The sequence below is a fragment of the Anabrus simplex genome, chromosome 1 (assembly GCF_040414725.1).
Source record: "Anabrus simplex isolate iqAnaSimp1 chromosome 1, ASM4041472v1, whole genome shotgun sequence".
NCBI classification, from domain to species: Eukaryota; Metazoa; Arthropoda; class Insecta; order Orthoptera; family Tettigoniidae; genus Anabrus; species Anabrus simplex.
The window spans coordinates 801,716,147-801,734,671 of record NC_090265.1 but is presented as its reverse complement, the minus strand read 5'-3'; the positions used below and the strand labels follow the sequence as shown (position 1 = coordinate 801,734,671).

At 40.5% G+C, this 18,525-nt stretch overlaps 1 protein-coding gene across 1 annotated transcript in view; it reads right to left on the bottom strand.

The window, feature by feature from the left end:
- Positions 1–18,525, bottom strand: part of LOC136873678 (synaptotagmin-15-like) — a 451,745-nt gene that overhangs the window by 103,009 nt on the left and 330,211 nt on the right. Inside the window, exon 3 of the mRNA XM_067146793.2 lies at positions 1,350–1,507. Coding sequence (XP_067002894.2) covers positions 1,350–1,507 — 158 coding nt within the window. The remainder of the gene's footprint in view (positions 1–1,349; positions 1,508–18,525) is intronic.

Genomic DNA, 18,525 nt, shown 5'->3' with positions numbered 1-18,525 from the left:
ATATTGCGTTCCATCAGTATTGCCACTACCATACTTTCAGCCCTTGTAAATGCTGGGAGTCTGCTTTTACGTAACAATTTTTCTGCCAATTTCGTAGCAAAAATACACACTTTTATCCTGTATAATGTTAGGCCTGTATTTGACTACGAAGTTAGTAATTAATGAAAGAATTGAAAAACGCTTATTATTTACAGTATTGTGGAATTCTGTGAATAAACGTGACACTTAAATACAGAGCAAATTATTACGAACGAGAGAGAGTTAATTATGCCAAGAGAAATAAATAAATAAATAAATATATAAAATAAATAAATAAATAAATAAATAAATAAATAAATAAATAAATAAATATGTGTCGAGTGTTCAAACCGATGGCTGATTGGACCATCGACAGATCAAATATCAGCTATCACATATGTTCTAAGCATCACTGAGGTGGCACACTAAGAAAATGTGCAATGCGGTAGTTTCCCACTGCTTTGCTCACCGAGCCAAAGTTGCTATTACATAATCAACCTACCAAGCCCGCTGAAATCCACGCATGAACTGACCCTGAGAGCATAATATTCACACCATTCATAACAGGAATTGGCTGCATAAGTCATTTTCGTGTTGCCAAAGCCAAAGATGAGTCTGAGACAGGTCAATGAAAAATCAAGTTTGTTATAGCTGACACCAGAAGACATACTGGATCTCGAATTACATGAATTAATAAATAAATAACATCTCAAAACGAGAACTGGAGAAACTAGAACTAAAGATCGGGAGTAAGATTTTACGACCCATTAAAAAGGGAGGAACATGGAAGCTCAGAAAAATATGAAGAAGTGCATAACAAGGTGGGCAAAATAACGGACGTAATCAGGAAAAGGAGGCTGAGTTTCTTCGGTCATATGTTCCGTATGTCGGACAGCAGACTGACGAATATCTTCCTAACACAAGTTCGGAATCTCAAAGGGAATTCCAGATGGCACCAAGCAGTGGCTGATGAGTTGAGGCTGAGCGGGATAACAGAACAAAATGTCCTAGATAGACGCATCTTTAGATTTAAAAAATCTGGGATTGGAGGGTACCTGAAAATGAGGTCAAACCAGCAATACGACTTCCCCAGTCAGAGCACTGAAGAAATTTTCATATTGAAGGGCATGTGGGCAAAGGTACGTAAACATGGTTGGAAACCTAAATAAACCTAGTACAGAGAAGCCGTAACGATGTTAAAATAAATAAATAAATAAATAAATAAATAAATAAATAAATAAATAAATAAATAAATAAATAAATAAATAAATAAATAAATAAATAAATAAATAACATGCCAGGGACGAATATATATTTATAGGTCTACTTACTGAAGGAATTAGAGCGGGTTGATCTCTGAGGGTGTGAAGTCGATGCTGGAACAAGAAGCTCTGTGTCCTCCTGAGGAACGTCTGTTTCCCCAGGCAGGAGATCATCCAGCGACGCTGCATGCCTCAGTGTGGGGAGACTAAATTGAATCTCCTTCGTTCTGGAAAAGAGATAAGACAACATTACTCATTTAGCTCCTGGCATAAAATTCAATCTCAGTCCGACTAAACTGTTCTACTAAAGACATCTTTTCCCCATTGTACGTATGATTAAATGAACAATATGCATTCCCTTTATGGACACTTTGCACTAACAATCGTGCTGTTTGGTGAATCTGTCCTCACAACTATATAGACTCCTAGATTTCAGAATTCCTTTTTCCAATTCGATTTTCCCAGTAAAGGAAACTTGAAATGTTTTCATCCACAATCTTTGTCCCAATGATATGACCTTACAGATATTTATTCCGATAAAATTTCTTCCAAATATCAAGACCGTTTCTCCGAACATTGCGCTATTTACAGATTTCATAGAATCATTGCATGAGAGTTACTTGGTATTTCTCATTTATTTTTCTGTAATGCACAGTTACTGACACGCGGGAAATTATTTCCTAGTTCTACTTTACTCTAGGATATGAAGCCGCAAAATCTTGTCTGATGATGTATATGGCTATTTGTTCACATAGCTGTCTGCTTATTATTATTTACCACAACTCTCAAGGGAATAAGCTCACCGGACAAAAAATTAGTCATCCTAGTTCGGATGCACAGATGGATCGTTAAGCCTGTACAGATGATGCACGAACGAGTCCCGTGTTCAACCGCACGCGCACCGCCTCTACGTGAGCACAAGACAGTAGCGATCAGTGAGACATTGATGTATCAAGTGGACAGTGAACGTCAACACGGGTAGATGTGTTGGGCGTGCCATGACCATACGGTGCGTAAATTGCTGGATTTGTTGGTATTTCACAGCTTCGACGTGTCTACAAGCAGTGATGTACTATACGTGGCCACGAAACACGACGTCATAATTCTGGCCTTTGAATTTATCCTGACTGACAGGGGCCGGAGACGCATTTCACGGCTTGTGAATCAAAATCGCTTCCAAACTCGACAGAAATGGCTGCAGGCAGTGAATGGAGGCCCATCCCAATCTGTTAGTGAGAGAACATTGCGACGGGAACTGCATATCGTGAATATTTGGAGTCGATCGCCTCGTAAGAGGCCATTGCTCACACAGGCACACGAACGTGTGCGTCTTCAATGGGCTAGAAATCATCGAATGAGACAGTAGCTGACTGGCGGAATGTATCGTGATCAGACGCTTCACACTTTTACCTGTTTTCCAATGACGAACACAGTCGGTTGCACCGAAGGCCAAACAAAGCATTTTATCCTGGATGTGTGCAAGGCCAGGTTCAAGTCAGAGGTGGGTCTGTGATGTTTTGCGGTTGTTTTTCGTAAGGTGGATTGGGCCAGCTCACTGAGGTGATCACTAACATGAACTAGAATGTTTATTTGAACATTCTGGGTAATTTAATTTCGTGTGGCTATTTCTAGCCGGGTGCAGCCCTTGTAAGGCAGACCCTCCGATGAGGGTGGGCGGCATCTGCCATGTGTAGGTAACTGCGTGTTATTGTGGTGGAGGATAGTGTTATGTGTGGTGTGTGAGTTGCAGGGATGTTGGGGACAGCACAAACACCCAGCCCCCGAGCCATTGGAATTAACCAATGAAGGTTAAAATCTCCGACCCGGCCGGGAATCGAACCCGGGACCCTCTGAACCGAAGGCCAGTACGCTGAACATTCAGCCAACGAGTCGGACAACATTCTGGGTGATCGGGTGTTGTCTCGCCTTCAACACCTGCATAGTGAGTATGCTATTGATACTCCAAATTTTCAATATGACAACAGCAAAGTTCATCGGATTGAACGCATATTTGACTGGTGTTATGAACACTCCGCCGAAAAATCACCTGAATTGAACCCCATTGAAAATCTGTGGGGACATATTGGAGCAGCGGGTAAAACGCCGACTTCAGCAACCCCGAAATTTAGTGGAATCGCGGGATCAAATCCCCAGCGAGTGTCTTAACCTGGATGCGACGTAACTGCACAACTTTGTCGACTCACCTCCTAACCGAATCCAGGTGGTTATCAATTCGAGAGGCGGAGTTGCGCGGTATTAAACAATGCTCGTAATGATTTCTCTAGAAGTGACTAATTTTTTGTCCGGTGAGCTAATATTCAATTGAAGCCACAATCTTATCAATATTTCAATAATCTTTGACTTGTGATTTTCGTTCATTCCATTTTCTCTCCATTCCCGTAATGAGATATACGTTATGTATCTTTTTCATCATTTACACACCACTCTAATTGCCCATGGAGTTAAAGTCTCAAGCGTTCACATGGTGTCACAACAGGCAACCTGCATTTATGTACTATTTCCACATACCGAAAATATATCCTTTGTTTATACTGGGTGCTGCAGATACATACTCCGCAATAGGATGGGTGCCGTGGGAGCTTTCACTATGATGCACGAAACGGCGACTCGCATAAATGTAATGTGGGATAAGTTGCCGAGGGATGTAGGTTTTTGCTATTTGTTTTACGTCGCACAGACACAGACAGGTTTTATGGCGACGATGGATTAGGAAAGGCCTAGGAGTGGGAAGGAAGCGGCCGTGGCCTTAATTAAGGTACAGTCCCAGCATTTGCCTGGTGTGAAAATGGGGAAACCATCTACAGGGTTGCTGACCGTGGAGTTCGAACCCACTGTCTCCCGGATGCAAGCTCACAGCTGCGCGGCCCTAACAGCACGGCCAACTCATCCGGTAATGAAGGATGTAGGGGCTGCAGACTTATCGTCACGAGGCTTTCTTCGATTAGAGCACTGGAGAAGTGAATGGTGTTCATCTGAACACACATTACGAGTTAAATGTCATAAATTTACGTATGTAGTGTTTCGTGTTTTTATGGTTACCAGGTTACCCTCCATGATAAACCTATGTATACCCACTTGCGTTTTTACGAGGCTACTTGCGTGATCAAATTTATGCAACATTGTCCGCAAATAGGACTGAATTTGTGCGTTAGCAGAAGCAACTTCACACCTGCATTATCAACAAGAGTGCAAGGGAGCATAATGAGAAGTGTAGCACTGTGTGTGGAAGAGGAAGGAAGTTAGTTTAAACATTTGTTGTCATTAAACTTGCAAAAATATTGATATTGTGATTTTCCTTTCCATACGAATGCGCCTGCCAAGTCTGGTAATCCATCACCGTCTACTATGCTCTCCACCTTACCACTGGCCTGCTTCCCTTTCCTATCCGGTGAACAGTCCTTAACTAACTTTCTCTCCACGAGGATCGCTGGTTGGTTGACCCTCACAGCCAGCTTGTCATTATCAGTAGGCATTTACTACCCTTGATGTTACAGATATTTTGTCATTGTAAAGTATATCGGGGTGTTTCTGGGGAGTGTTTGCGCTGGTTTTACTTCGTCTGATACAAATTAGAAACTTAATCGGGGTGTTTCAGTAAGTTAGTTGTTCTATTTCGTGATTTTAAATTGTATTAGTAGTAGCTTATGTTATTCCGGAGCCGAGAGAGGTGGCCATGCGGTCAGGGGCGCTCAGCTGTGACCTTGCATTCGGGAGATGGTGGGTTCGTACGCCTCTGTCACCAGTCTTGAAGATCGGTTTCCGTGGTTTTCCATTTTTACGCCCATCGTCGCCATAAGACCTATCTGTGTCGGTGCGATGTATAGCCAATTGAAAAATCTGGATGCACCTGCAATTAGCCATAATTTTTTATTGTCGTAGATGATCGAGAACCGAAATGATATATACTGTAGTTGGTTCCCATACTGCAAAAGTAACGGCGTGAAAACTAAACGGGTTCCCACGTGATCCTGACCTCAGGCAGAAATGGGTTAGTGAAATTTATAAAGATAATTTAGAATCAATGCATTGTTATGTATACGGAAAGGATCTCCTTTAATCCGACTTTCATCCGGGGCTGAAAATTAAGTTGAAAAAAAAGCAGTGCCTTTTACAGATTATTTCAATATTAACTCCATAATGTTCCTGAAGAAAATGATCAGAACCGTGGGAGTGAACGAAAGAGAGATGATGAAATAATGGATAATGTACCTGAAAGGTATGCTTTTACTGCTGAAACAGTAGAATTAAAATCTTCTGAAAAATAAGTGAGGGGCAAATGATTGAGTTAAGAGAATGTTGGCAAGTCTGTTAAAGTTCAGACGGTGAAAATAAATTTATTCGAACCGATAAACACTTGTCTTCTCTTCGATTAGAGCTATGGCGTGCTAACATGAAAATAAAGTAACTAGAAATGGAATCAGAATACTAGAAGAGACAAATGCAGCAACGTGATAATGAGTATCATGTATCTCTGAAAAGCATTCTTACTAATAACCAACGTGACGCTAAATTGCCAAAATGCTCATTTACTTTAGAGCAAGTTGTAAATTACGATAATAAATCACCTAGATGATCAGCAAACGCAGTAAGGCACTGTGCGGTATGTGAGTTCATTTCCCCGAAAGGGTACATATTTGCCGAGAAATTTTTTTTAAGTTACCATCGAGGAGTATATTTAGTTACTGCACTTGAGATACATCATGTGAGACAGGCGTGGCGCATCTTGTTGAAGAGAGTCTTCCATTAGAATATGAACGAATGATATTGAGAAAATGTGATCTTTAATTGTTGACGAAATTTCAATCAAGCATCAGTTACTGTATGATAAAGGGAAAGTCAATTTTTTAACCTCAAAGACACTTCTCAATGTATCTGAGCCCTGACAAATAATAATGTCTCCCCTAGGCAGTCACTCTGCAAGATTCTAAAGAGAACAGGGCAGTACTTGCAAAACATTTTTTGTACATTTTGATATGCAGCTTATCTAATCGGTATAGATTTCCCATAGCATACTTCTTCTGTAAAATACTTTTCGGGGTAATAAAACAGGTGGAGGCTTGTGGTTTTGTGATTTTAAGATTAATTACTAATAATCATAAGACAAACGCAAATGGGGTGGTAAGTTATCCAACGGAAGAAAATATAACCCCAAATATGTCATACAGAAGACCAAGACAGAACTTTGTTCTTGGTTTCCGACCAATGTCATATCCTGAAGAACTTGAGAAACACGCGAAATTATTAAGCCTGTTCCATTTTCAACTCGGTAACATATCGCATCATGGCGAAAGAGGTATTTTCTTCCGGAGTCATAACTGCCTTGTAATGTTTGAAGGACAGCTCTAAGCACTTTAAAGCACACGACTTTCAGAATCTTAAAACGACAAAAGCTTTCACCAAAGTAACAAAAAGAGTAGTTTGTTATTCATACTGTGGGTACTTCTAATGTCGAATGTCGTAAGTTACGATCTTCATTTCCGTGTTGACGTTTAACCAATAATGTAGAGTTTGAGGGATGTTCCACCATTCAACACATTGCAACAATTTATTAAATTATAAGAAGATCGGTTTCGACTCCCATGGAGTCATCATCAGTTCTTGGTGAAAATTAAATTAAGGGAAATCTGATAACAATCATCATTACGAAAAATCCATGCAACTATAGGTGGTTGCATGGAAATACATCATTGAGTTGATAGATATAACCTTGAAATGCAACATACACTTGGCAAGGAGAACTTGGAGCTTAGAAAGTTCCCAGTTCTGGCTCTAACAGTCTTGTGTTCACAGAACTCGGAACACTGGAATTACATATACTGGATTGAAAATAATCACAAAACACAATAAGGACACTTATAATGGTGTGGAAAACTTGGCTCTCTAAGAGCATTCTTGGATTTGACAGTTCTGTTTCTGTCTGAAAAAGATTGGATGAAATACACACCATGAAGCAAAATGTATAAAGACATAGATCTAGTCTAAACTGTCGCGCGTTCATGTACACGGGACACTGGGAACGCTTGTATTGTTTGATAACACACTCGTTCAAATGAAAACACTTATAACCATATGAAATATTGGCGTTACTAGAACATTTATGGGTTTGACTGTCCTCCTTCCCCTGACTAAACTAGTGAAATAAATATACATTGAATGTTAAAGATAAACTACTTGGTATTTAAAGTTCTGGTTTTTGGTTACAAAAATTGTCATGTGTTCGTGTATTACAGAATAGAACTGCTGGTCCTGCTTCTGTCTACTGGAAACTAATGCATTAACGCAGTTGAAATTAATTGATTGTAAGTTTATGCACCAATGCGAAACACTTGGCACTTTAATATTCTTGGATCTGAGTAAAATATCGTTGTATGTTTACACAACCAGAATATGTTAACCTTTAAAAAAAAATAAAAACAGAAAACAAAGACTTGTTGACTATTACAACCACACATGAACGTATTAGTAGAATTAAGCTGGTTGAAGAGCTGGGGGAACATCCTTCAAAATGGAATACTTCCTATTGTAGTTGTAACTGTTGTCGCTATTGTTGTTGTAGTATGGTGATGGTATGGCCTTGGCTTATGGAAACGTGCATTGAAGGTGTTCCGTATCCGCCGTTTGAAGAGTGGGTTGCGATCGCTGGTCAGCACGAGCGGATACGGAACACCTTCAATGCACGTTTCCATAAGCCAAGACCATACCATCACCATACTACAACAACAACAGCCATTTAACCGTGATGGTGGAACAGACAGATAGATAGTCAGATAGACAGACACGGAAGCTGAAAATTACTGATACAATCTTGAGTTGATCTTAAACGGATAAATATGAAAAGATGGCGAAATAAATGACGTTACAGACAGCGGACCCCCTACAACTATATTTATGGGATGATAATAATAATATGTTTAATATCTGTTGTAACTACTAATCGCCATGGGAGACACACCAGTATTGGAATATTGTCATATAAGAACTAATGCGCCATAAGCCAAAGACATGGAGCTGTCCATTACAATGCTAAGCATGCCATTGAATGTATGTTCGAGTTCCCATTGGAATTAGTTGAAGAAAACCGTTGACCACACACCACTTCAAGAGCCTTGATCTGTCATAATGGTTACTGCCCAGACAGATGGTCTGAAGATAGTGCAGTCACGTGGGCACCATGACGACTTCTCAGCCGTATTGCTTGGCTCTCCTGACCGTAATCTCTGCCTCTCATATCACATACCTCTCCGTTTGCCCTAAAAAAACTAACGAATCTCTCTCCAACCTTCTGATCTGGATTGAAACCCTCGGAATAACCGGGAATTGAACTTTTGTCTCTGGGTAATTATTTCAAGACGCAAATGTTAACCACAAGACGTTCTTCAATTCGAACCCCCACAGTTGGCAGCCCCAAAAATTGGTTTCCGTGGTTTTGGGGGCGAATTCTGGGATTGTACCCAGTAGCGGCCGGCCCTAACCCGCGAGTTGTCGCTATATGAGATTTTCTCTCACATTATTTTGTATTGTGAGTTTACTTCTCAGCGAAGCAAGGGAGGTGACTGTTCCCTCTTCTGTCGTGAGTAAGGCAATTCACATTTGAAGGGTAAGCATCCCCTCCTCTGGTCGGAACAAATATTCGTACGAGTTCGTGCCCCCCTGTGTGAGAGGTTCTCTCATCGCGACCAGTGGCATTGAGGTTATGTTGAAGTTGACAGGGTAACTTTCTCCTGTTGTAAGCATTAGTATTTGATTTAAGTCGTGTACGTAACGTTCTCCCTTCGCAATTGCTGATGAACTAGTCTTCAAAAATTAATGAGTCGAGGAAAAATGTTGGGAAATAAATGCTGTTACAAACTCCAGCGAACTCAAAGTTTAGAGAGAAGACCTATTGTGCTTTATTCTTGCTTTTGTATTGTGACTGTCAGAAACCATGCTATTAGTTTTATGTACCAATAACTACTTTTTACGGTATTCGAAAATGCCGAAGTTATGAAATTTTGTCCCAGAAGAGTTCTTTTATATGTCAGTGAAGCTACTGCTGACGTATCTGAGCACCTTCGAATACCACCGGACTGAGCCAGGATCGAACCTGCGAACTAGGGCCCAGAGAGCCAGCGCCTTAACTGTCTGAGCCATTCAGCTCGGCAATCTTGTGACTACATACATGTGACTGAACTGATGACTAATTTCCATTAAGGAGTAATTTGTTTCTGTAATATACGGATAATCATTTTTTATCTAAAATGTATAACGCAGTCTTTATGTCTCATTTCCGTAATTCATTTCACTCTTATGCCCCGCTAAATTATAGAAGATCTCGTATTTATTTTAAATCAAGTGTTAGAGGTCTCACGTGCGACCACTCGTGTTACAATTCGGCTAGCGACCACTCGCGGATTAAGAACTCCCGGACAGCGTCCTCTCTAGAGAACGAAAAGGTTCTTTTATTTACTCTCGATTTTGAAGTCAAATATTGGACTCGAAAAATGCTAAGAAAATTACATTTCATTGTAAAACTGTAAATTCTCATCAGCAAGGAATACTGCTCGGCTATAAGTTAGCAAACTGACTTTCAGCCCACAGTTCACTGGTAAATGTTTTCAGGTTGAAGATAGGGCACGGACTCTCGAGCTTCCGTCCGAGGATATCGTGTCGGTGAGGGGATTGAGATGTAAGGGGGTAGCGCGCTTGTGGTCGGTTTCGGCGCGAGGAAGGGTGCGGGAAGAGGCTTTCACGTGGGAAGAGTCCGTAGCAGTGTAACAGTAAAGATATTCTCGCAAACTCTGATATGAGCATGCGCCAGCCAAATCTGCATGGTCGCATACAATAAAATTAAATACTAATTTGTGACCTTGTTTGCCCTTTTATTTATATTTTAAGAAAAATAATAAATAATTATATTGATATGTACATTTGAGATCAGTAGACCCCGGATTTTTATGCAGTAAAATGAAATGAAATGGCGTATGGCTTTTAGTGCCGGGAGTGTTCGAGGATATGTTCGGCTCGCCAGGTGCACGTCTTTTGATTTGGCTCCCGCAGGCGACCTGCGCGTCGTGATGAGGATGAAATGATGATGAAGACGACACATACACCCAGCCTCCGTGCCAGCGAAATTAACCAATGATGGTTAAAATTCTCGACCCTGCCGGGAATCGAACCCGGGACCCCTGTGACCGAAGGCCAGCACGCTCATCATTTAGCCATGGAACCGGACTTTATGCAGTAACAGGTTAGAATGCAAACTAATTTGGTTACTAGGATGCGTAGTCTAGGCCGCTCTTCCGTAATGTAGTGAGAGTAACGTACATTCTAGGGGTTTTGAAGGGCCGAACCCCTAATGTTTATGCAAAAATCATAACGTAAGCGTTGTGCAGATCAGACTATGCTTGTTATCCCCTTCAGTAAATTTCTATTCTAACCTATTACTGCATAACAATCCGGGCTCTAGAGATCAGTAATTGTGACTCAAATTGGGCCTCTGGCTTTAATCCCGCGTTTTGGCAGCAGTGAATTAGTTTGTTTTCGCGGGGAAGATTTGAATGAGTGCGGTGGTGCTGGGCAGTAGCAAATAAAAAGTTGTGCGGAAAAGTACTGTGCCATCCCCACCCTCCCAACCCCGACTTCAGAGACCACCGGCCGCCACTGCTTGTACCTTAATTAAGGCTACGGCCACTTCCTTCCCAGTCCTGTCGTTTTTCTATCCCATCGTCTCCTTAATATCTGTCTGGGTCAGTAGGCTGTAAAAGAGTTAGGGAAGAGATAATATGTTCTTCAGAAATTCCTATATTGGTACAAAATGTTCAGTAATAATAATCTGAACTGAATATAATTGTGTTCAATCACAGACTTTTTTTTCAAAGTCTGAGCATTTACGAATCATATGTCCTTAGTTCTATAAGATATGACTCATGATTTTTGTAGCTTCCTGATTCTTTGAATGGAAATCTTAAATCCTAAGATAATATGTCCCTCTATAGGATAATAAATTTCGTGACTTTATGTGGATGCATTTGAATTATCATCGTTTATTGGCACTTATTTGAAGTATTACGGCAGGATTTGATTTCTCTAGATGCAGCTCTGAGGGTAATATTTTACTCCCCTCAATGATATTAAAGTTTTAAAGCTTCTTGCCGACAATAATACGGTTACATGGACATGAGCTTATATCAGTGTAAGGTTAGTATTTTGCCATTTACGAGTATTCTGAGACATTACTGTAGACTGAGTCATAAGCATCGAGCAGTAGTATTGGAGAATGATCTTGAAATAAGGTCAAGTTAAATCTACGATATACGTTTTTGATGGCAACAATATTACGTTTAGGAATTTAATGTTGCAAATGGTCTACTTGGTATTTAGGTTGCTTGTGCCTATTCTTCATATTGGATGTAATCATTTTTACTTTTATCTGATGGTATAATATCTGACTCCCCGACTGAATTGTTAAATTACTGGCCTTCGGTTCAGACGCTCGATTCCCAGCCGGGCCAATGATTTTAAATGTATATGGTTAATTTCTCTGACTCGGGGACTCAGTGATTGTTTTCGTCGTATATGTTCACAGCAAAACTGCGTTTCGGAATTAATACATTAATAAACGTGCGTGCATGATGTAACATAAAAGAATACAACATGGCACAATGCACAGGTCCCTTTGTGGTAGGACACTATTTTCTGGAATGAGTAGAACAAATTTGTTTCTTTCATAGGCCTGTCTTAGATTTTTCCTTGCAGTTCACAATATGAAACTGACTGAGGTATAATGATAATGATGATAATAATAATAATAATAATAATAATAATAATAATAATAATAATAATAATAATAATAATAATAATAATAATTTTCTTATTTTAAAAGATAGATATCAAGAGCCTGAGAACAAAGTATGGTAAAATTGACAGAGTCCCTTACTTTAAATACCTCGGAGAATTTTTCAAACCGATAGTCCTTGAAACGATCTCACAACAAACTCGTCTCCAAAAATTAAAAGAGCATTAGGGTTAGTCCAAATTATCTACAACAAAAAATTCGGCATTACAACACAGTCATAAAACCAACAGTCCTTTACGCAAGTGAACCGAACCACTGGCAGTCAACAGAAAACAAGAAGAGAGGAAGATCATTAGGAAAATCTTAGGAGCAAAATACACCCAAGACGGTTACAGGTTACAATCAATAAAAACAACAGGAATGTTCTCAAAAATCGAAATTGACGTTAGGAAATGACTAACGAAATTCTTCGGCCATCTGACTAGACCAACAGAATCAATTGAAAAAAAAGATAATAGATTATATAACCTCGCTTAAGAAGTCAACACCCTGGCTCAATCAACTTCGTATAGACCTCGAAAACGCAAACATAAGTTCAGCAGACATCCTGGAAAGAGACATCTTTAGGCACAAAATAAACAGTAGGGAAGCTATATCAGAACAACCACAACGAAAACAACACAGAACAAAGTGGTCGGCAGAACGCAAACAATTAGTCTTTTCGGAAAGAATGAAAACTTATTCGAAAAACATGTAGAACCCGTAGAAAAATGGATTGAGTTATTTGCTTAACGTCTTCCAATATTGGGAGAATTCGCTAATAATAAAAATAATAATGGCGCGTGGCCTTCGAAGTGCCCTGCTGCAGGTCTTCGAGTTGACGCCGTATATGTGACCCGCGTGTCTGTGAGGATGAGGTCCTAGCTATGATGAATCCTAATTATGAAGCCCCCGAGTCATCGGATTTAACCAATGAAGGTTAAAATCCCCGACCCGGCCAGGAATTGGAACCGGAACCCACTGGACCAAAGGCCAGCACGCTAACCATTTAGTCACGAAGCTGCACGATTGAGGTATGAAGAACGTTAGTAATGTCATCACTTACGCAGCCAGTCAACGTGACGCTCTTAGGGCCTGGTGTACGAGGGCGAATCCAAAAGTAAGTTACACTAGCTCACCGCGAGAGCATCCTGTGTGTCGTGAACGTGACCAATGCGGAGCAAGCTACAGTAACTGTAGACACGACCGATAGGAAGGCTGGTGTGGTATCCTGTCGCCTTGTGTGTGCAGAGCCGGCTAGGCTCAATGGCGCGTCAACTGGATATTCACTCCAAACTGGAGGTTCGTGCGTCGATCATATTTCTATCGGCTAAACGGCTCAATTGCACGGACATTCGTCGTGAAATCACTGCTTTATATGGTGAGCGTGTAATTTATCGACCGGGTATTGTAAAGTGTAAGCAATTAGACGCCAGATGCACGGATCTCACGGATGTATACCTCGAAGGCAGACGCGCAACGTCCACTACCGTTGCAAATGTTGACTGTGTGGATGGGATCTTTAGAGAGAATCGTCGCATAACACTGCAGGAAATTGCCAGCATGCCGAACATTTTGTATGGCAGTGTGGTCTAGAGTGTTCACCAGCACCTTGGATTTCTTAAACTGTGTCAATGATGAATCCTACCTCTGCTCACCGATGTTCACAAGGGACAACGTTTCCAATCGTCGTTTTTGCAACGGTATTCTGTGGAGCGTAACAAGTTTCTTCGGCGAGTCACCTCAGGGGATGAAACGCGGGTCCACCACTTCACCCCCGAAACAAATAGAACATCGATGGAATGGGTGCACACCACATCACCACCACGAAAGAAGGCCAAGGTCCACACTCAGCAGGAAAGGTAATAGCAACAGTGTTCTTTGATATGGGGGTGTGCTGCACGTGCAATTTATGCCAAAATGCACGACAGTCAACTCGGCTTCGTATTGTCACCCGTTGAACCGGTTCCGTAAGACAATTAAAGAAAAGCGGCTTGGAAAATTGAGCACCGGTGTGATTTTGTTGCATTATATCGCAACACCTCACACGGCCTGCGGAACGTTCGAACTGCTGCATTGAGTCAAATGGGAGGTTTGGCAACATCCTCCATACAGCCGGGACATAGCGCCATGCGATTATCATATGTTCGGTAAGCTGAAAAAGGATCTCGATGGACGACTATTCCGAAACCATGAGGAGGAGAAAGCGGCTGTCTCCAGGTGGTTACATAGCACTGTAGGTGATTTCTACGCATCTGGAGTCGAAAAGTTGGTTGACCTTTCCAAGAAATGTTAACAGTCTCTTGGGGACTATGTAGAAAAGTGAACGTACATTGTATGTTGTCATAGCCGTGTTGCCTATATGTAGGTGGTTTCATAAATGGCCATAACTTGGAAGTATATCTTAGTTTTTGATTCGCCCTCGTACATTGCAGTGGGATTGGAGGCCTTCAGTATAATAGCTACCCATAGTTCAGCGAGGAAAGCAACGGGGAACTATGTCACTCCTCAGTTTCCTAGTACGAGTATATCAGATACGCCTAGACTCTCTGAAGCAGCTGACGGTGGAACTGTTGGGGGATACAATGAGTCTTCGGACTGAGTAATCAGCATTACACAGAGTGTAACAATAAAGTACGGTCAAACATTCACGACACATTGCTCACACGTAGAAGCAGAAAATATGTTATATGAACATGGATACGGAAATGTTTTATATCCGTGTTGGGACCCATTTTCCACAACTTTGTAATCTTACCTTTATAACCCATAGAATGAGATGAGCATTCCACATTCACAACCAACTCTTACCACAGATGCTATTGTTTGAAAGACTTTTCGGAAAAGCAACGCGTCATTGAACTGTCCGTCCGACCAATGGAAGTATTTTATTATTAGCAAATACATCGCAACTGGGAAATATTTCGGTGACAATGGCCCCTTAGATTACCGGTAGTGTAATAATGAAGTAAAGTTAAAACATAATTAACCGACAACAGCAACAAGAACAAACTAACTACAACAAGGCTACAACAATCAATTCCATGCAAAGAAAATATTACAAGAAATACTACTAGTTTAACTAAATCCAGCATCATCATATATAATTTCACACACAACTTAAGTATTTCCCGTACTTAACGCTACAGCTTACAATACTATAGGTTGAACTTATTACTAACTTAAGCTTACATGTGATAATATTAAAAATTATCCACTCAACAACTACAAAAAAATAGTACAAGAAACAATTCCATGGAAAGTGAATATTACAAGAAGTACTACTAGTTTAACTTTCTAAATCCAGCATTATCATGTACAAATTCACATACAACTTAAGTATTTCCAGTGCTTAACACTACAGCTTAAAATACTATAGACATGGTTTACTACTAGCTTAACCTTACTAGTGATAATACAGTTAAAACATAATTACCCAACAGTATTGATACCGCACGACCCTCTTGACAATTATTCGTGAGGTACTCGGTGAAAAAAATTACATCGTTCGACTAGGGCATTTAACCTTCGAAATATTACACATTTGATGATAAATCGGCCAGTTACTAAACTTAGTAAAATTTCCCTAGATCACTATCCAGACTGTGAGTCGCCTAAAAGCTTAGTGTGTTGGTACGACATTGCTAGAAATAAAACTGACTAGTTCGCTGTCATTTGTACCGAGAGCTTTCCTAATCTTCCTCTGACACTGTTGAGTGATAGATGGAGTATGTGATTTATTGCTGCGAGAAGTAGGAGGAGATGACAGCCGAGTGAAATCGTAACAGGTTTCTCACCAAGGCGGCTGTGTTCCGAATCCTGCGCAATCCATGCGGGATGTTTAAAACTTGCTTGATTTATTCTGTATAGTATGTTTGTGTTAAAATGAAGATTAATCAGTGAATTAATTACACTGGTGGAAAATTAAATCCCAACACATTTTTCTAGATGAATGCAATTTAAGCTAAGCGATTGTCTGGGAAATATATATATTTGATAAAAGTTTCAGGTCACACGTTCAAATAAGGGCGAAAAAGACATGTGACATGGTGATACATTAATGACCGCTGTAGACGCCATGATTTTGTGGGATGGAGTTCCATGCCTGTTGCACTTGGTCAGTCAAATCAATGATGGTTAATGCTGGTAGTGGGTGACAATGGATTTGTTGTCCCAAAATGTCTCATACATGCTCAATGGGCGAAATGTCTGGTGTTCTCGCAGGCCAAGGCAAACTGATCGACACTTTGTAGAGCAAGTTGGGTGACAGCGGCGGTATGGCGATGATCGTTATCCTGTTGTAAGATACGCCCTTGAATACTGCGAATGAATGGCAGCACAGATAGATAGATAGGTAGATAGATAGATAGATAGATAGATTTATATATCATCAACATGTTATTTTCCCAATTATAGATGACATAAATAAATAAATAAATAAATAAATAAATAAATAAATAAATAAATAAATAAATAAATAAATAAATAAATAAATAAATAAATAAATAAATAAATAAAAGTTAATCTCTTTAAATAATTGTCATGATTAAACTACATCAACAGACATTTACATACACATACTGCATTTATATATTTTACAGAGAGAACCGGTACCTTACATTCATGAGGTCGTTAGGGTAGGTCTAATTTTAGGCGGGGGTGGGTGAAAATGTCCACTGATTCACCCATCTCATTAAGTATCCTTAGTGCCCTCAGCAGACATGAGTTTACCCGAGTCACAGTTACCACTTTAGGCAGATGGCAAGTGTACCTTTGCCTAGTATTGCGACGAGGAACATGTAATGGTATTAACTCCACAACCGGCTCAATCCCCCGTCTGATGAACAAATCCGCTGTCAAGGTTCTTGGAGTAACGACGATAGTGTTCCTGCTGTCATAAGGAATCACTCCCCAGATTACAACTCCTGGTGTAGATCCAGTGTGTCGACTCCGCAGACAGCTTGGTTCCAACCACTCCCTTTGCCTCCTTCTTAACAAACTACGGATCACTGGCATTAAGACAGAAACGGCTTTCATCTGAGAACACGACAGATTTCCACTTTGCCCTCCAGTGAGGTCTAGCTTGACACCACTGAAGTCGCAGATGGCAGTGATTCGGATTTAGTGGCATGAACGCTACAGGACTCTGGGTCGGAGCTGTGCCTCAAGTAATCGATTTGTTACAGTTTGCTGTGTCACTCTGGTGCCAACTTAAGCTCCAATGGCTGCTGCAGATGCAGTACAATCCACCAGAACCATGCGATGGATACGGCAGCCTTCTGTCTCCACAGTGGCTTCCGATGGACATTGTTGACCATAACAATGCACTTTAGATACATCCCTGCCAAGTCTCTCTGCAGTATCGCGGAAAGAACATCCAGATCTCGTAGCCCTATTAAACGGCTTCGTTCAAGTTCAGTAATCTGCTGAAACTGCTTTCTTCCTCTCCTCCTTGTTATTGGCATGTTTGGCTAACACATATTTCACAACGTCAACACTGGATGATGAGTGACGCTCACAAAGTGTGCAATACGTACTTAACACAAAATTGCTTTGCAAGGTCGTAGTGGCACTATTAGCACCACTCTTCGTCGACTAGAGCGTGAATTTGATTAGGCGTCTTTTTCAGATATGGAAACACATCTCCCGAATTTCATTTGTCTAGAATAACTCCTTCTTGGTGTTGGGATTTCAATTTCCGCCAGTGTACTATGATTGGAAATTAAACATTATTGTTTAAGCAGATCATTTCGAGATCACTTTGGAGTTTGGCTGGAGTTTTAAAGCCGGTACTCTTCCTGACACCATATGATTTTTCAGGTAATAATACTGCATTACTCCCAGGCCACTGGGAGGAAATACAGGATTTACAGTAAGTCACCATATTAAACGCACCTCCCCTTCGAACTTTATTAAAAATGCATTATGATAATGTGCGCGGGCTGGGTCGCCGACACCTTCTATTTGTACACTTGGTTCACCGGGAATGACGCAGTGTAGGAAGTGGAGAAATTTAAGAAACGACGCTGCGACGTATACAAACATAACTGGGTGATGAGATGCCGCCCCCTTGTGAGTGGGGGCGGCGGAATAATACCTACAGTATCCCCTGCATGTCGTAAGGGGCGACTATTATTTATTTATTTATTTATTTATTTATTTATTTATTTATTTATTTATTTATTTATTTATTTATTTATTTATTGAAAATCCTGACAGTTTGAATCCTATTTTACATGAGTATATTAGGGTTTTAGTTTTGATCAATCAGATTTTTCGTTATTGGTCCTAGACACAAATTGAGGAAACTAAATTGAGGACCGACGATGGAAAATGGTGAAAGTGCCGAAATATGAAAAATGTGCATTCTCTTTGAGAGCGGATGAGCGGGTATGGGTAAGGGCACTCTAT